Source organism: Oncorhynchus clarkii, chromosome 29 (assembly GCF_045791955.1).
Source record: "Oncorhynchus clarkii lewisi isolate Uvic-CL-2024 chromosome 29, UVic_Ocla_1.0, whole genome shotgun sequence".
NCBI classification, from domain to species: domain Eukaryota; kingdom Metazoa; phylum Chordata; class Actinopteri; order Salmoniformes; family Salmonidae; genus Oncorhynchus; species Oncorhynchus clarkii.
The window spans coordinates 33,967,304-33,984,693 of NC_092175.1; the positions used below are offsets into that span (position 1 = coordinate 33,967,304).

General features: G+C 44.7%; 2 protein-coding genes across 3 annotated transcripts; one reads left to right on the plus strand and one right to left on the minus strand.

Moving 5' to 3' along the window:
* Positions 1-770: 770 nt before the first annotated feature.
* On the minus strand, positions 771-8,891 carry LOC139388276 (RNA-binding protein 4-like). Of its 2 annotated transcripts, none has more exons than XM_071134846.1 (4): positions 8,868-8,891; positions 7,860-8,229; positions 6,201-7,098; positions 771-6,115 (listed from the first exon to the last, which is right to left on the minus strand). In XM_071134846.1, the coding sequence occupies exons 2-4, from the start codon at positions 8,215-8,217 to the stop codon at positions 5,830-5,832; spliced, it is 1,542 nt and encodes a 513-aa protein (XP_070990947.1). In that variant the 5' UTR covers positions 8,218-8,229; positions 8,868-8,891; the 3' UTR covers positions 771-5,829. The 2 variants fall into 2 exon arrangements, with proteins under 2 accessions (XP_070990947.1, XP_070990948.1); XM_071134847.1 differs by lacking the exon at positions 8,868-8,891 and adding an exon at positions 8,837-8,846.
* A 1,033-nt stretch (positions 8,892-9,924) lies between these two features.
* Positions 9,925-16,751, plus strand: LOC139388705 (ras and Rab interactor 2-like). Its single transcript, XM_071135556.1, has 10 exons — positions 9,925-10,019; positions 11,521-11,715; positions 11,948-12,062; positions 12,176-12,248; positions 12,339-12,430; positions 12,747-13,811; positions 13,929-14,237; positions 14,364-14,495; positions 14,591-14,757; positions 16,325-16,751. The coding sequence occupies exons 1-10, from the start codon at positions 9,954-9,956 to the stop codon at positions 16,628-16,630; spliced, it is 2,520 nt and encodes an 839-aa protein (XP_070991657.1). The 5' UTR covers positions 9,925-9,953; the 3' UTR covers positions 16,631-16,751.
* Positions 16,752-17,390: the final 639 nt, after the last annotated feature.

Here is a 17,390-nt window from a genome sequence, read left to right on the forward strand (position 1 = left end):
TCATTCATTTTGTAAATAGTAACGCCATGCAAAATTTGTGGGCCAAATCCCCTTGCGCTGCTGTTTCTCCCATGGGGGTCCAATAGAAGGTCCCTGTCCCAATCATCCTCTTGGTTCATGTAGACGTGCTCCGAGTCCGAAGTCATCATGTAGGAACCATATTGCACCTGCGTTTCAATTGCTGTCATTTCGATGTCTCCTTTGGGAGATGCTTATTCCCTCGACGTACTCAATTTAATTTGCACTTTTCAATTAAACATACACGCACTGAGCAGTCAACTCTTAAGCCCGCAAAATTGTAGGAACACTGGTGCACCCGCCGCACGAAGTAGACTGCACTCAAACCCCTGGTCAAAGCAGACACATGTAACAGCATCTCGTTACATATGACTGGCTTGACCTGGGGCTATAAGTGACACTAAAAAGACTAGGCAGAACTAGTGGATATGCATGTATGCCTCTTGCAGATGCATCGATCTAGACTACAAGAGTTCTCATCTACAAATCAATAAGGGTCACAAACAAACATGTGTAAGATATTCATTCCAATCAAGTCCTTGATATGTAGCCAGCCATTTGTGACAGGTCTTGGTGGGCACTGCCACTAACCAGAGGTCGCAGGTTCAGGATATGTGAGAAATGATCAAAATCAATGTGAAAGGCTTTATTCCACATTCACATAATGCAGAGCATTGTGTCATACTTCTTAGTTCAGTAAACATGTCCCTTCATGCCCATTAAGTAGCCTCTTCAAAACAAATGAGTTGTTTCAATGTCATTTATTGAGACTTACAAAGAACAACGTGTCTTCATTGAAATGAATTTGACAGCTACAAATTAAAACAAATTCTCAATTAAGCATCAGGTGATTCATTTCTATATCTTTCAATAAATGGTTCTGCAATCAGCAACCTGTCTTTCATTTTCTGTAATGGACAAATAACAGTAATCTACAGATGTACAGTATTTTCCCTGATTTCTCATAAAGCTTGATCTTACATATAGTTTTCAGTCCTAATCCACATGCGTTCAAACAAGTCTCTGTAAAAATGTCAGGAATTCCAATGGATGAAAGATTGGGAAACTGGAAGAAAAACTGTTTAGTAGTGATATGATTAGTGCCAATTCGAAACTATAACGTGACAGATAGGTAAGGGGACTTTGATTGAAACCGTGCTCGGTGTATCGTAGGCCGATATAGTCCAGCTCTCATTCATTGAGGGAGACCACTGAAGTCCTCAATAAACAAAGCAATACAAACTTAACAAAAACAATATGGTGGAATTTTTGTGTTTGGCTGCATTTACACGGGCAGCCCAATTCTGATCTTCTGCCCAAGTATTGGCAAAAGATCCAAATTGGGCTGCCTGTGTAAAAACAGCCTAACATATCTTACATCAACCACATGATTACATTAAGGTTCCCAATCAATGTTTGAAAATTGTAATCAGACAATTTAACAGGTTGATTAGGATATGTACAATTTACTTAAAACTAGACAGGGAACGTAGAATACTGAATGTTGTCCTCTTGACATCCATGTCTTCTAAGCTAACGCAGCTGTGGAATGTTCTCGAGGGGACGGTGTTGTAGGCCTGTAGATATACTGGTTATGGGATCAGAGTGAGAGGGTTTGGGCGTTGTGCTGCAGATTGAAGGGGGGGAGGGGGGTAGGTAGGTGAATTTGAGCGGGGCAGTGGTGCATTGGTTACTCACCCAGCATGCGTGGGACAGAGGTCGATAGCCCTACCTCCCTCCCTCCGTTCATCTGGCCTTTTGCGTACCACTGCGTCCTTAGCCGTTCAAAGCACAGCTGGAACGCCTCAGTTTTGAGCGTGAATGCACATCTTGTCTCACTGGAAATACCTCAGAAAAATATGCCACAACACAAGCATACGCAACAACTCCAGCATTCCCCAATCTGACCACCCGTAATTACAATAACTTAAGTTTCTTAAATCTGTTTTGAGTACAGGTTTAAAACCCATTTCTGTGATTAATTGAAGATTCATTTAATGACAATATACAGTGTGATTCATTTCAATTTGGCACAATTATTCCTTTAAAAACATCAATAGAATCAAATAAAATAAGAAAAATCCATGACTACTGTTGATGGGGGTCGTCTAATTTCGGAAAGAAAGATGGCCTCAGATAGAGCCATGACTGGACTATTTTACAGGCACATCTAGCGTCAACCCAGATCAGTTGGGTCTGCAAAAGGCTCAATAGTGTATGTGCCTTGTGGGGATTACCCTTATCAACCATACTAGTAGCAGTACTACAACTACAATGAGGGGAGTGTGGCCTCACTAACCCATTGGACAAGCCCTGACATTCAGGCCCTAGGTTCTTGTAAACTAGTTGTCTTGTGATAGTTTGTTGGGCTTCCAGCATCACAGACCTTAAATAAATAATAAAATGGCGTGCCTCGTTGTGAAGGAGGAGTGGGGTCAATGAGGGAAGTGTATGGTCGAAGTGCAGGCGTGGTCGGGGGCAGAGGGCTTTACCTTTGTGGGGACTGCGTCCACGGCATTGCGCGACTAATTTTCTTCCCCCGTCACACACAACATGGCGTCCAGGGACCCAGGAGCCATTTTAGCTGTAATAATTAGCGAGAAGGGAAAATGTAGCTGGAAGAGCAATAACAGTAACAATGTCATGCACTACAGTTTTAAAACATCACAGAAAGCCATATCAACGAATATACGTGCAATAAGCAGGTGCATGTTGTCATGGTAACCAGAAAGAATGAGATAACGATTTAAATTTTTCCTATCAGAAATTAAAACCAATCCATAACCAACTGTAGTCTACAGCTCACTTCTACATCCAAATAGTGTGACGCAGCAAGGCAACAAACATTTGTCATTCTAATGATATGATTGCCTTCAACTGTTCTTCTGACACCCACGGCGACAAACTAACAAACATTGCCATGAGGTTTGTCACATGTTCTGAGGTAGGTGTAATGAAGAGCTAGGCTGAGACCAAGTGGTAGAGCCCAATTGAGAACTGTTTGAAATGATCTTGTCATAGTTCACAGGAATGGGATAATCTTTGTTTAAGGTGTTTCCCTTCAGACGTGAAAGGTTGAAATAATTAGTCAATCCTTTGGGGAAAAAAAACATGGAAACGATTTAATATCATGTTTAATCGCATGTCTAATAATTAACCCGATAGGGAAAACATTTCCTAGTTTAAATTATAAAAAAATACAGCCGCATGTTGTTTTATTCCCAAACCAAATCACTCCTACTTTTATTACTTAAGCTTGAGGCTTAAGGTTTCAATAGGTTACATACTGAATAATAGAAACCAATGAGTTTCCATCAAACCTGGACAGCCTAATGGCTCCATTTAAGACAATTCATTAATCTGATGGTCCAATTGAAGTAAATACTCTCACAGAATATTATGATCAGGATCGCACAGGAAGTTCACTTAAACCAAAAGAAAACAAAGAAAATGAACATGTTTGTCCTGTACAAGGTCAAACCACACAAAGCACTGTGTGTGAAAAGCCCACTAGTTTTTGTCCTTTGGAGAAAAGGGGAGGCCCAAAATGGCAGTTGATTACCCTCAGATCCTGAAAGGCATGCTTAAAGGAAGCCCTCTGCATGCACTTGCCACCAGCAGGGCTTTCCACATTTCCATTTTCCATTTAAACCAAACAGAGGTGAAACCAGTTAAGTCACTAGGCTAGTATTCATGGTATAACAATAGAAAGCATTCATGCATCACTGTCTGCAAATAAAAAAACGAGTCCCCCAGAAAATGCGAGTTTAAAGCTAGCCTGTCTAATCTTAAAGTGGTTTGCTTGGTTGGATTTCTATCTGATACATTTGATCAGTTCCAACGGGAGGTCATGTGAGACGTGGGGAAGGACTACATTCCCAGAGGCCAGAGAAAAGGGAGTTTTGCATTTCACTCCAGCAGATGTGTACTGTTGTTGCAGCAAAGCGCCTGGGTCTCGCTCCCAAAGCCCCAGACATTATGGAGAGAAAGTTTGATGACTGAGGTGTGAATGTGTATTCCTGTGATTGTTATAAAAAGTGAAGGCATCATGCTTAAATTGATCCCCTAGAATGTTCACAAGTGTCCACACATACAGTCACACTGGTCCTCATGTCCAAATTAGCCTATATGTAAAGATACTTTGCCCCTTGCTTTCCATTTTTTTCTTCTTTTTTTTTCTAAACACAAGCTCTAAAACCTTTAACCATTTTATTAACCAAAGATCTACATACGCTGGAACATATTGGAACAGTGACTTTTCATATCAAGGTCTTCGATGAAGGCAATATAAATTAAGAAAACTAAATCTGGCCAATGGAAAAATTAAGCTCTAAACTATATACACTACATGGCCAAAAGTATGTGGACACCTGCTCGTCAAACATCTTATTCCAAAATCATGGGTATTAATATGGAGTTGGTCCCCCCTTTGCTGCTATAACAGCCTCCACTCTTCTGGGAAGAATTTCCAGTAGATGTTGCTTCTATTCAGCCACAAGACATTAGTGAGGTCGGGCACTGATGTTCGGCGATTAGGCCAACATCCCAAAGGGATGGGTTAAGGTCAGGGCTCTGGGCAGGCCAAGTTCTTCCACACCGATCTTGACAGACCATTAATGTATGGAACTCTCTTTGTGCACAGGGAGCTTTGTCATTCTGAAACAAGAAAAGGCCTTCCCCAAACTTTTGCCACAAAGTTGGAAGCACAGAATAATCTAGAATGTTATTGTATGCTGTAGCTTTAAGATGTCACTGGAAATAAGGAACCTAGCCGGAACCATGAAAAACAGCCCCAGACTATTATTCCTCCTCCGCCATTTGAGCAGGTAGCGTTCCCCTGGCATCCGCCAAACCCAGATTTGTCCGTCAGACTGCCAGATGGTGAAGCCTGATTCATCACTCCAGACGTGTTTCCACTGCTCCAGAGTCCAATGGCGGTGAGCATTAATTTCAAGCCAACGCTTGGAATTGCGCATGGTGATCTTATGCTTGCGTGCGGCTGTTCGGCCATGGAAACCCATTTCATGAAGCTCCTGAAGAAACAGTTATTGTGCTGACGTTGCTTCCTGAGGCAGTTTGGAACTCGGTAGTGGGTGTAGCAACCGAGGACAGATGATTTTTACGCGCTTCAGCACTCGGCGGTCCTATTCTGTGAGCTTGGGTTGACTACCACTTCGCGACTGAGCCACTGTGTGAGCTATTTTATACACCTGTCCACAACGAGTGTGGCTAAAATAGCTGACTCCACTAATTTGAAGGGCTGTCCATATACTTTTGGACATGTAGTGTATGTGAACTAATGGCTAATTTGGATGAGCTAAAGTCACCTTGAGGACAGAGGCAAGGCTCTGATTTTAAAAATGCATGGATCGATTTGGGTGCTTCCTTCATCGCTCAAAAATATACACATTTATTTTACACAATATATTTCAACTAGGCTTTTAACAAGGCACTCCTCTGGTATGGATTAATATTCTCGCATATTTGACAGATTATGGGACGGGGATGTGTAAGGAAGAGCAGTCATTACAGAGCCCCCAGTACGCATCACAACCATACACTTCCTTAAAACCATAACGACTTCACAACATAGATTACTGCATTATGGGGCAGCGTTACTATCAAAGCAAAACCAGGCATACTATAAAGTGAAAAATAAACTAGTCAGAATTGTGTTTAGAAAATAGAAGATGCAAAACAGGGGAATTATAAATGGGCAAACTTGCAGTGATGCACATTTGGACCACACAACTACATCACTCAAAACCCACACATTCACACACACACACATTCACACTGCAATGTAAAGGGTTATCGGTGCTCTGGCATGTGGGAGTAGTCAGGGCGGCGGAGGAGGGGCTCCTTGTGTGATGGAGGCGGATCATACGCTCTAGCTGGGGCGTAGGTAGCAGGCGCTTCCAGGTTGTGGGCCTCCGTCGGGGGCGGGGCCTGCATGGGCATCTGGTAGTTGGGCATTGTGGGGGGCATCTGGGTCGGGGCTGGAGGAGGGTAGCCATATTGGTACTGCTGGTACTGTTGTTGGTACTGCTGGTACTGTTGGTACTGCTGGACCTGCTGATAGTACTCTGCATAGCATCTGAAGTTAAGAAAAGAGAAAGCCTGTTGAACACGTTTGATCTGCTTCAAAATAACTAAAACTGCCCCAAACGTGCATCATGTACCTGGCAATGGGGTCTCTATCAGCAGCAGGGTCCTCTGGTCGGCCGGGTGGCGTTGGGAGGAGGGCGCGGCGTTTGGGGCGTGGCTGGGGGAAGGGCTGGGGCACAGGGTCAGGCAGCAGTGGGGTGGAGCGGCGTACTGGGCTGCGGTCCCTGTCCCCTGACTTCGTCCCCATCTGCTGCTCCGCTAGAACCTGCTGGCCCTGCTGGAAGAAGCGGGCCCGTGCTGCCTCAAAGATGGCCTGGGCAGTGGGTTCTGCACCCCCCATGGAGCCATAGGCTGAGCTGGCGTTGTAGAGGGCCGAGGCTCCACCATAGGCCGGGTTGACAGCAGCCTGGGCTGATGGTGCCTCTCCAGCTGTGGGGTCGTACTGGTTACTGTAGCCTTCTGCGTCCGATGTGGCTGAATTCTGATAGCTGGCGGCCTGGTTGGCTATAGAGTCGTATACCTGATCCGCTACAGAGCCGTACACCTGGCTGGCGAGGGCACCGTAGACCGCAGGGCTCACTGGAGTACCATCTGTGGCGCTGGCTGCCGTCATGCCCTTTAGCGCAGCGTATGTGGGATCAAAGCTCGTTGTGTTGTAGACAGAGTTGTGCAAGCTCTGCTGCACCTGAAGAGGCAGACCTGCAGCTGCAGCAACGGCAGCAGCCAGTACAGCAGCCTGACTCTGGTGGTGCTCCATATGAGGGTTGATGGAGGGGCTTTCAGTGGCATAGTGACTCATGATGGGGGCCTTTGCTGTAGTCGTGGTGGGATTACTGGGCTGCACATTGGAGAGCTCCACAGAGAGCGGTCGGCCTTTGAAGGTGGTCCCATGGAGAGCCTCAATAGCCTGCACTGCATCCTCCTTCCGCTCCATGTGTACAAAGGCATACCCCGCAGAGGAGGAGAGCCTCGCTGTAACCAAGCACAGGGTGATAAGACAGTCAGCTAATGAAAGTAACCACTAACCATGTTTACCATCCATTCTGATGAGTAAAGTACAGGTTTGATAAAACTCACCATAGGCCTGATGGAAACTAAAATTGTCTTAACTTTCCTAAATGTTGACAAAACACGTTCGACAGGATTGTATAAAAACAATTTTATGGTGAAATATAATGCGATAAACTGTGGTGGATATGCTTTTTTTTTGCATAGTTGTTGCTAGAATAACCATCATATGGAAGTAAATTTGCACTCATGCTATGTTGTGCGGTCCTCCTACTACGAGGTGAAAAAAATGCAGTTTATTAACAGATAAAATAAGTTATGATGAACCTGATGAGCTTGATGCTATTTCCAATACATTTCAAAGGTCTTAATTTGGATGCTGGTGACAAAGTTATCAGTGATTGGCTGTCGATTACATTTAATTGACCAATAAAAATGATCTTCCTCTTAGCCATAATCTCATGTACCCTGTGTGTTGTATCTGCGAGCTATAGGCTAGAGTGCACGTTCCAAGACCACCATGGACAAATGTACTGTTTATCCCAAGACTTTGTGACAAAACCATTGACAAGAGTTAAGATACAGAACAAAGTGCATGACGTCATTACACACAGTTTTGTATCCTCAACAGAACAATTTGATGAAAATACCTCGATCAGTATAATTTGAATACCAGTATTTGCTTAAAAATCTTTTGACAAATGGATGGGAGGGTAGAGACTCACCTTTGACCTTATCACACTCCAGAACTTTCCCAAAGGTCTGAAAGAGCTCTTGCAGGTCTTCAGCAGAACACATGGCACTGAGATTCCCCACAAAGACCTTGGTGGAATGCATGGGCCTTCCGCGGGACTCTTCAACCACCAGGTTGCGGCCACGGAACTCCCGTCCATTCAGTTCCCTTATGGCTAGATCAGCAGCACCATCTCCCTGGAGATGGATGAAGGCAAACTGCCGGAGTACACTGCAGGTGACCACCTGTCCATATGGCCCAAAGAGCTGTGTCAGGTCCTCCTGAGAGGTGTCCAAAGCCAGGTTCCCCACAAAGAGCTTTATAGCTTCGTTCTTATCCGTTGACTCCATGGTTGGGTACACCTGGGGAAGGAGCAGGGTGTCAGTGACCTAGCTAGCTAATTTAAGTTTACATTTTGGCTGATGACATAACTGTTATTAAGGGGCGTCTTAAGAAAAACCGCATGCAACCACTATAGGCAAATCATGAATATAGTAGTTTAATAAAACGTGACAAGTAACTAACAATAGTTCAACGCATAAAGCTAAAACTAGTCCATAGTCAACATTAGAAAACCTAGCTAGCAAGCTAACGTTAGTTTCCCCCTCCCTTCTCGAGTTGAGGTGGCATCAATTCGGTGATGCTTGGCAACACCCGATCGGGAAACACGAGATGCTCATATCGTTACATGAAATTGCTGTACTATACACACATTAGTTGGTCGAGGTGTGATCAGATTTATCCTGGCTCGCTAGCTGGCTAGCTAAATGATCAATTCGGCGCGGATTAGAGTTAGCTTACTGGCTAGCTAAACTAGCCATTTTGCGGTGTTGAAAAATAATGTTCAGAAGCAGTTTAACTAATTACATCTATTTGCAACTATTCAGAGCATTATGTACATTTTTATATCACATTGTGCATTCATAAAAGTTGCCAAGCTAAACAAATATTACTCAAGTTTACACATACAAAAAATAAGCACACTGTGCATCCATCTTACCTAACGTGGTGCAATATTTCCAATGACCACCTCCGGTTCCGATCTTTGAGAGAGTGACGTATGATATTTTCAACAAATCACTAGAGCAGAAGTCTGGTTACATGTAAACGTTCATGGCAGGCGTATTACACAATGTCGGCTACAATCTTTTTCTACGATGTAAATGACCATGTTGTTTGAGTGAAGTGAGTTTTGCTTATCACTCCAGCAGACGTGTAATGTTGTTGCAGCAAAGCGCCTGGGTTTTGCTCCCAAAGCCCCAGACATTATGAGTGTTACAACCATAGTGATCCTTGTGTTCGAATTCCTAATGTTATGCTTTCAACCATTACTTCTTGTTGTTGCATTTGCCTGGTAAATGATGTCAATCCCTTTCTCTAAAGTATCAAATTAAACAGACATTTACATTTCAATAAATAGGCTGTGTATGTCTGTAAAATATGTTAATAATTGCAACCTAATTTGGTTGCAATTGGTGGTGACCACTCGGAAGTTTAAAAATAATTGATGCAGAAGAATTGTCTAGCCCTCCATCACAAAGTACAGGATACAGATAGATTGTAATTGTTTTTTAGAGGCGAATTTCCCATTAAAAATACTGTATTCAGGGACTGCATTGTAATTGTGTTTAAGAGGCGAATTTCCCTTTGAAAATACTGTTTCAATTGAATTCCCGCAACGTGGTGACGGGCGCAGGCGTATTTAACCTTGGTTCAGGTTTGTTTCTCTCCCAAGTGTGAATGAAAAATATACGGAAGACAGCAGAGGAGTGCCAGGAACTTCTGAACTACAGTTTCACAGAGACTGGAGAGTCCCAGACAGACATCATGACATATCCAGAGATCTAGGACTATTACATTCTCTATACTTTTGAAGTTTCAATGGCATTTGGAAATTCAGGGATCAGATGGGATTTACAGTAGGCTATTTAGAATAATCTCTGTCACATTTTAAGGACGGCAGGGGATCGGGAGATGAAGGTAAATTATGTCATGTCATTTATTTTAAAGTGTAAAACAAGGAACAGTTGCGAATATTTGTATGATTAGTGAAATCACGAAACCTGGCACTCGTTAAACCGAAGGTATGCAAGAAGACCGCAGATCAAGGAAGTGCCGCGCACAGAGTGGTACAGATCGAGCAGCACGCAAGGTATGTTGGAAGCCCATACCATGTCCACAAATAGGATGCTGTAATGTTATTATTTATACAAATAAAATACAAAATACATTTTTTCAATTTACTGAATGAAGTACCCTTTGATATCATGGTCAGTTATTACAATATAGTAAACTGTTATTTATGGAAGAAGAAAAAATCATCACTGGTTCCACAACATAAGAGCTGTATAACGCCATTAATGACCTCATTTTAAACTACTCGTTTGGCACTACACCTTCATGTTATTCTAGTGATACTGTATATTCAGGTCCTGGCAGGTCATTCATTACACCTTCATGTTATTCTATTGATACTGTATATTCAGGTCCTGGCAGGTCATTCAGTACACCTTCATGTTATTCTAGTGATACTGTATATTCAGGTCCTGGCAGGTAATTCATTACACCTTCATGTTATTCTAGTGATACTGTATATTTAGGTCCTGGCAGGTCATTCATTACACCTTCATGTTATTCTAGTGATACTGTATATTCAGATCCTGGCAGGTCATTACACCTTCATGTTATTCTAGTGATACTGTATTTTCAGATCCTGGCAGGTCATTCATTACACCTTCATGTTATTCTAGTGATACTGTATATTCAGATCCTGGCAGGTCACAGTTGTTTTTTTGTCAGTTATACAATTGTCTCATTGGGTCAGTCTTATGAGGTTCAATAGCAGGCTTCAGAATAGGCTATTCATTCTGGACATGTTTTATTGCATTAAACATATGAATACTCATTTAAGCTACTGGTTTAAATTTGAGATCTGTACCTCTCAATTGTTTGCTTGGTTAGATTAGCATTTTCACACACTTCTCTGTAGGTTTGGAGAGTGTTTTCACCAAGTCTAAACTTGCCAGGCTTCTACGGAGACTTGGGCAGCCAGCCCTACATCCACCTCTTCTCTAGAATGGTGTTTTAGGCTCAGGGGCATATATACAGCAGCAGCCAATCCCTGGAAGGAAGTTGGAGGTGATAACAGCCTGTGCACATAACTACCTCTATCAAAATCTAGCCACACCTTCTCATATTCAAAGGGTTTAAAAAGCTAAGGCAAAATTATACTTCAGTCCCAGCAAGTTCACTGTTGAGGGTCGGATCCTTAGGATATGTGCACACACTAGAGCCACACACACTAAACACCGTCACGTGTGGTGAGTCGTACTCAGTTGATGACATACACCCTCCAGATTACTCAGAGGAAGGAATACGGTTTGGGAGTGTCCCAAAAGGACAGAGAAGTAGTGGTCAGCACGGAACACAGAACACAAGACATGATGCATGCTGGTGTTACCAGAACGGAACAGGAAGGGTACTGATTATGAAGCATTAGTCTGCGGAAGAGCAGAACCTCAAAGAATGTGTATTCTCTTGCTGGTGTTTTACCTTCGATGGGAAGCATCATTGTGGCAACATAAAGCATAACCACATGGTGTACAGATACCATATAGTACCCGTGCTATATACTGTATGTCTCTGTTCCCCAGATGCAGGAGGACCCGGTGTATGATTTCCCTGAGCCGGTAGGGAAGCCGATAGGAGAGAGGCGGGCTTGTCTTCAGCGTAGCTCCCTGAAGAGCATCAGTGTGCTGGACCGTCTGCTTCTCACACACTCCGTCTGGCTGCAGCTGTCCATCAACTCTGCTACCGCTCTGCACATCCTACAGAGGGAGCCGCCTGGGGTGAGACCAGTAGAGGCTGCTGAGGGGAGGATGGCTCATAGTAATGGCTAGAATGGAGCATATGGAATGGCATAATTTTGTTTGATGTATTTGATACCATTCCACCTATTCCACTCCAGCCATTACCACGAGCCTGTCCTCCCCAATTAAGGTGCCACCAACCTCCTGTGGGTGAGACACAAAACCGCACACAAACCACAACCTAAGTTTGCATATATCTGTCTCTCTGCAGACCTTTCTAGTGCGCAGGTCCAACACCTCGCAGAAGAAAGTGCTGTGTGTCAGGCTTGCAGATGACTGCCTCCCCTCCTTTTTCAAACAATTTGTCATCCAGGAATTGGACTCCAGTGAGTGTTGAAAGAGAAAGCCAGAGATGTTCCTTCTACAGCCCGTTGCAGTGAACGATGAGGGTCTTACTAATGATCTTATCCTTGCATCCCCATTTCCCTTCCATTCACAGCTTTCTCCTTGGAGAGAGCTGCTATCAGTTTCCCTGACCTCTGCCGGCTCATCGCCTTCTACTGTGTTAGCCGGTATGTTCTACATCACAGTAGAATAGGTTCAGGACCTTTAGACCAATCAGACCTGTCTATAAAACCTACTGTATGTGCTGTATATTTCAGGGATGTGTTGCCCTTCCCCCTGGAGCTCCCTGAGGCCATAGTCAAGGCTTCATCCCACAAACAGCTGGAATCCATCTCCCACATGGGAGTGGGTAGGTACCACAGAGTGGCTCAGAGGTCTGATGATCCACCAAGGTCTTGGCAATTGTTGAAATGCTAGCTTCCATTGTGTGCTGTACACAACTTCTCAACAACTCATCTCTAGGTTTCTTCCTTGGTTTCTGCCTTCTATGGAGTTTTTCATAGCCACTGTGCTTCTGCCTCTGCGTTCCTTGCTCTTTGAGGTTTTAGGTTGGGTATCTATCTGTGACAACTGCTGATGGAAAAGGGACATTCGATTCATTGATCAAGGATCAAGGATAGCCTTGAAGAATAATGCTGACATAGTTTTGCTTCTTTTTCATTCAGAGTTCTGGAGCTCGCCGCTGAACTTCAGAGGTCCACGCAATGGGTCCCCACCAGTGGAGGAGGCACCGCTGCCCCCTAGCCCCACCCCTGAGGATTGTGCCACACCCGCGGAGAGCCCCACCCTGTTTCAAGAGTTCTGCTCCATCCAAACACGCAGCCCCCGGGAGCTGAACTGTGGGGCAGCAGGCCAAGGGGCTCTCTGTTTCATCAACCCACTCTTCCTGCAGTTCCAGACTGCACTGCACAGACGCCGCCACCAGTTCAAACGCAGCCTCAAGGTGCGTGTCTCCACTGAGAACTCTAGCCCCTTGTCCCCACCATTTGCTCCTCCCCCTCCCCCACCTCTGCTGGCCAAGAAAAAGAGCAAGAAGGTCCATCAGGCCAGTAGAGCAGTGGAGGCCAGAGTGGAGGGTGAGGGAGGGACAGCACCCGTTCAGGAGGACTCAGACTACTTGCAGCCATGCTTGGTTCTTCCAGTTCTTCCGAAAAAGACCAGGGTCACACCCACACTGTCTCCCACTGCAGAGGAGGAGGACTACCATGTGCCCATAGGTCTCCTGCAGGGACTGGGCCAGGAGAAAGGAGGTGAGGGGGAGGAGGTGAGTGAGGAGGTGGATCTCTTGCTGGAGCAGAGATATGCTCCCTCCCTGAGTGAGCTGGACAGCAGCAGTTCCCTCAGCAGCTTGGAGGAGACAGAGGAGAACTCAGAGCGACCTCCCCTCACCAGGGGAACAAGTAACCCCTCACCCCCATGCACCTCTCCCGCTCGTCAGCCCGTCTCAGCCTTGCGCAAGCTTAGTGCAGCTTTTGTGTCCTTCTTTGTGCCTGAGAAGCGTGTGGCGAGGCTGGTGGAGGACCTGTCCCGTGACAAGAGGACTGCGTTTGGTGTCCTGGTGCAGGACTTCCTCAGGCAGCAGCGCGAGGTGATCAAGCCTCAGTGCCAGAGATCTGGCATAGAGCTACTGCAGGGCATCCGTCTCTTCCTCTCCCAGGCCAAGACCTTCCTGCTGGACTGTGGAGACCTACAGCCCCCCATTGAGACCATGGTGCATGATGATGAGAAAGGTACAGCAGACATTAGTCAAATGAACTGTCAAAATCTGCTCAGTCACTTTAAATACAACCAGCATGTGGAGTGATGATGACATGTGACATTTTATGAATGTGCTTGTTTGTGTGCAGACCTGGTGCTGGAGAAAGCCATGTTCCGCTGTGTGCTGAAACCTTTGAAAGGACAGATAGATGGGACACTGCAAACTTTGCATGAGCGAGACCGCTCCACCCAAAGCATGGCAGAGAGCCTGGCTAAGGCCAGGGGAAAGACCCCGTTGGAGTGTTTTGGAGTGCGGGTGGGAATGCCGGATGCTGCCGATGTGGAGAAGGTGCTGCAGAAGTTAGCTGTCATGAGGCGGGCATACTCTCCCATTGACAAGGTTGTGCTGCTTCTGCAGGTCTGCAAGCTCATCTATAAAGCCATGAAGGACAATTCAGGTGAGGGCTTTTCTTTGAGTGAATGTGATAGAGAAATAAACATTACAGAACCAACAGCTGCTATCCCTACCATCGTTGGTCTTGTCATGTCTTGTGTCAACATGGTTGCTTTGTCTTCATGAGCAGGCCAGGAGTTCGGTGCAGATGACTTCCTGCCAGCCTTGTCCTATGTCCTTGTACAGTGTAACATGCCTGAGCTGTCTGTGGAGGTGGAGTACATGATGGAACTGCTGGAGTCATCATGGCTCAAAGGGGAGGGTAAGGTTTTAAATGTGAAGTATTTATACTTTAAATGTGAAAATATTTTGAATAGTATGCGATGCCAAATAGCCATTTTGTAATGCTTGTACCAGGTGGGTACTACCTGACCAGTGTGTATGCCAGCCTGTGCCTGATCCAGAGCAAGCCTGAAGTAGTACCCTCCAGTGGGCTGACCCGCGAGGCCAGAGACTCTTTGAAAGACTGGAGCCGGCGCCGGAGCCTCCAGGCGCAAAGCCAGAAAAACTTACGACAGCAACTGGTACGGCTCAATTCATTGATTTATTAGCACCAATACTGTATAGCAGAGGTAGGAAACTATACTGAACAAAAATATAAACGCAACATGCAACAAATTCAAAGATTTTACTGAGTTACAGTTCATATAAAGAAATCAGTCAATTTAATAACATTTATTAGGCCCTAATCTATGGATTTCACATGCCTGGGAATACAGATATGCATCTGTTGATCACAGATACCTTAAAAGGTAGAGGCGTGGATCAGAAAACCAGTCAGTATCTGGTGTGATCACCATTTGCTTCATGCAGCGCAACGCATCACATCTCCTTTGCATAGAGTTGATCAGGCTGTTGATTGTGGCCTGTGGAATTTTGTCCCACTCCTCTTCAATGGCTGTGCAAAGTTGCTGGATGTTGGCAGGAACTGGAACACGCTGTCATACCGTAGCATAGCATCCCAAACATGCTGAATGGGTAACATGTCTGGTAAGTATGCAGGCCATGGAAGAACTGGGACATTTTCAGCTTGCAGGAACTGTGTACAGATCCTTGCGACAAGGGGCCGTGCTGAAACATGAGGTGATGACAGCAGATGAATGGCACGACACTGGGCCTTAGGATCTCGTCACGGTATCTCTGTGCATTCAAATTTTCATTGATAAAATGCAATTATGTTCATTGTCCGTAGTTTATGCCTGCCCATACCATAACCCCACCACCACCATGGGGCATTCTGTCCACAACGTTGACATCAGAAAAACTGCTCGCCCACACGATGCTATACACATGGTCTGCAGTTGTGAGGTTGGGTCTACGCACTGCAACATTTTCTAAAACAATGTTGGAGGCAGTTTATGGGACATTCCTGTAGTCAGCATTCCAATTGCACGCTCCCTCAACTTGAGTCATCCCTGGCAACAAAATTGCACATTTTAGAGTGGCCTTTTATTGTCCCAACCCAAGGTGCACCTGCGTAATGATCATTCTGTTTAATCAGCTTCTTGATATTCCACACCTGTCAGGTAGAGCATTATATTGGCAAAGGAGAAATGCTCACTAAAAGGGATGTAAACAAATTTGTGCACAATATTTGAGAGAAATAAGCTTTTTGTGCGTATGGAACATTTCTGGGATCTTTTAATTCAGCTCATGAAACCAACACTTTACATGGTGCGTTTATATTTGTTTCAGTGTAGATTCAGCCACGGGATGATTTTAGTCAGCGGAACAGTTGTAATTTGAATACTGCAAATTTACCACAACTAAGCCCAAAAAGAGATTCATTTTGGATATTTTCAAATACAAACTCATTTTTAGCTTAATTCCTTTTGACTTTACTGTCCTTTTTTTAAACCAAAAAACTGAAATAACCCCTTTCCCCCCTTGCAGGCTAATTTCTGCCTGTTTCCGAACCCCACTGTAAAGAATCCCACATCTAGCAGTAATACCAAATAGAAATTAACACACACTCATCATAACAGATGTGGAATAATATGCCACAGTAGAATATCTCTGTACCCCAAAGCAACCATAAGGAATGCTTGATACTGTTCTCCTGGGTACATCCCTTTTCATTCTGTGTTGCAGAGGTGTGTCAGGGTTCTGTTTCAAGACGGAGAGAACAGCTGGATGAAAACCCTGCAGTGGAGGGCAGGAGTTAGTGGGGGGGCCCTGACCCAGCTCTGTGCTGCTAAATTTGGGGTGGACAACCCAGAACTGTACAAACTGTACTGGCGGAGTGAGGGGGAGATCAAAGACCTCCCAACACAGGCCCAGATCCAGGACCTACAGGGCCAAGGCAGCAGTGGGACACCCCTCATATACCAGCAAGCCAACCAGGATCAACTCAAGACTCGCAAACAGGAGACGGTGGACCTTATGGGATTACCTTGAGAGGTCCACTTTGGTATCTACACATTATTGACCGATGTTCTTAAACCACTCAACTGCTATAAATAATTGCTTTGTACTTTATTAAACTATTTAAATGAAACATTTTCTGAATGGAGATGGCAGACCTGCCAACCCAGTCCAACTTTCCAGATTACCAGAAGCGCGCGGCCCATTGGAGATTCATCTCGCAAATCTAGTGCGAAGGCATTTTAGAAACATTGCCCCTATAGCTAATACCGGACACGCATTCATTCTTCATCGCGCAGTCTTCTAAACTCCCGACTCCATTTAATGCCAAGATGTTTATTTTTATTTGTGATTATACTTTTGTAATGCTTTTTGTGACGTAGATCATAATTAGTTAGTCTCAGGTTGCGTGAACCTCGTAATGTTACGTGGAAAATGGGATGCAGAATTAAATGTATATCACACTCGAACAAATGCGACCAGTTATTTTTCCTATTTGCATTTCTATTCACTAACAAATGCGAGTGAACTGCTGGCACGTTAGAGCCCACTGAATGTCCGCCAACGTTAGCTTGAAACAATTTGTGTTTACCTTTCCACAACACACGGAGTCGAAAAGGGATTTGTCCATGTTGAAGTAAAACTGACAGTCGGCAAACTCAGCATTTCAACAAACAGAAAGGGCAGACACGGGATAGCTACGTCGAATAATGATGTATTCATCTCCTTGTCCGTTGACACAAACTCCGTATATGTCTGTGTTGCAGCTCGAGAATCGGGATGTTAGATTTAC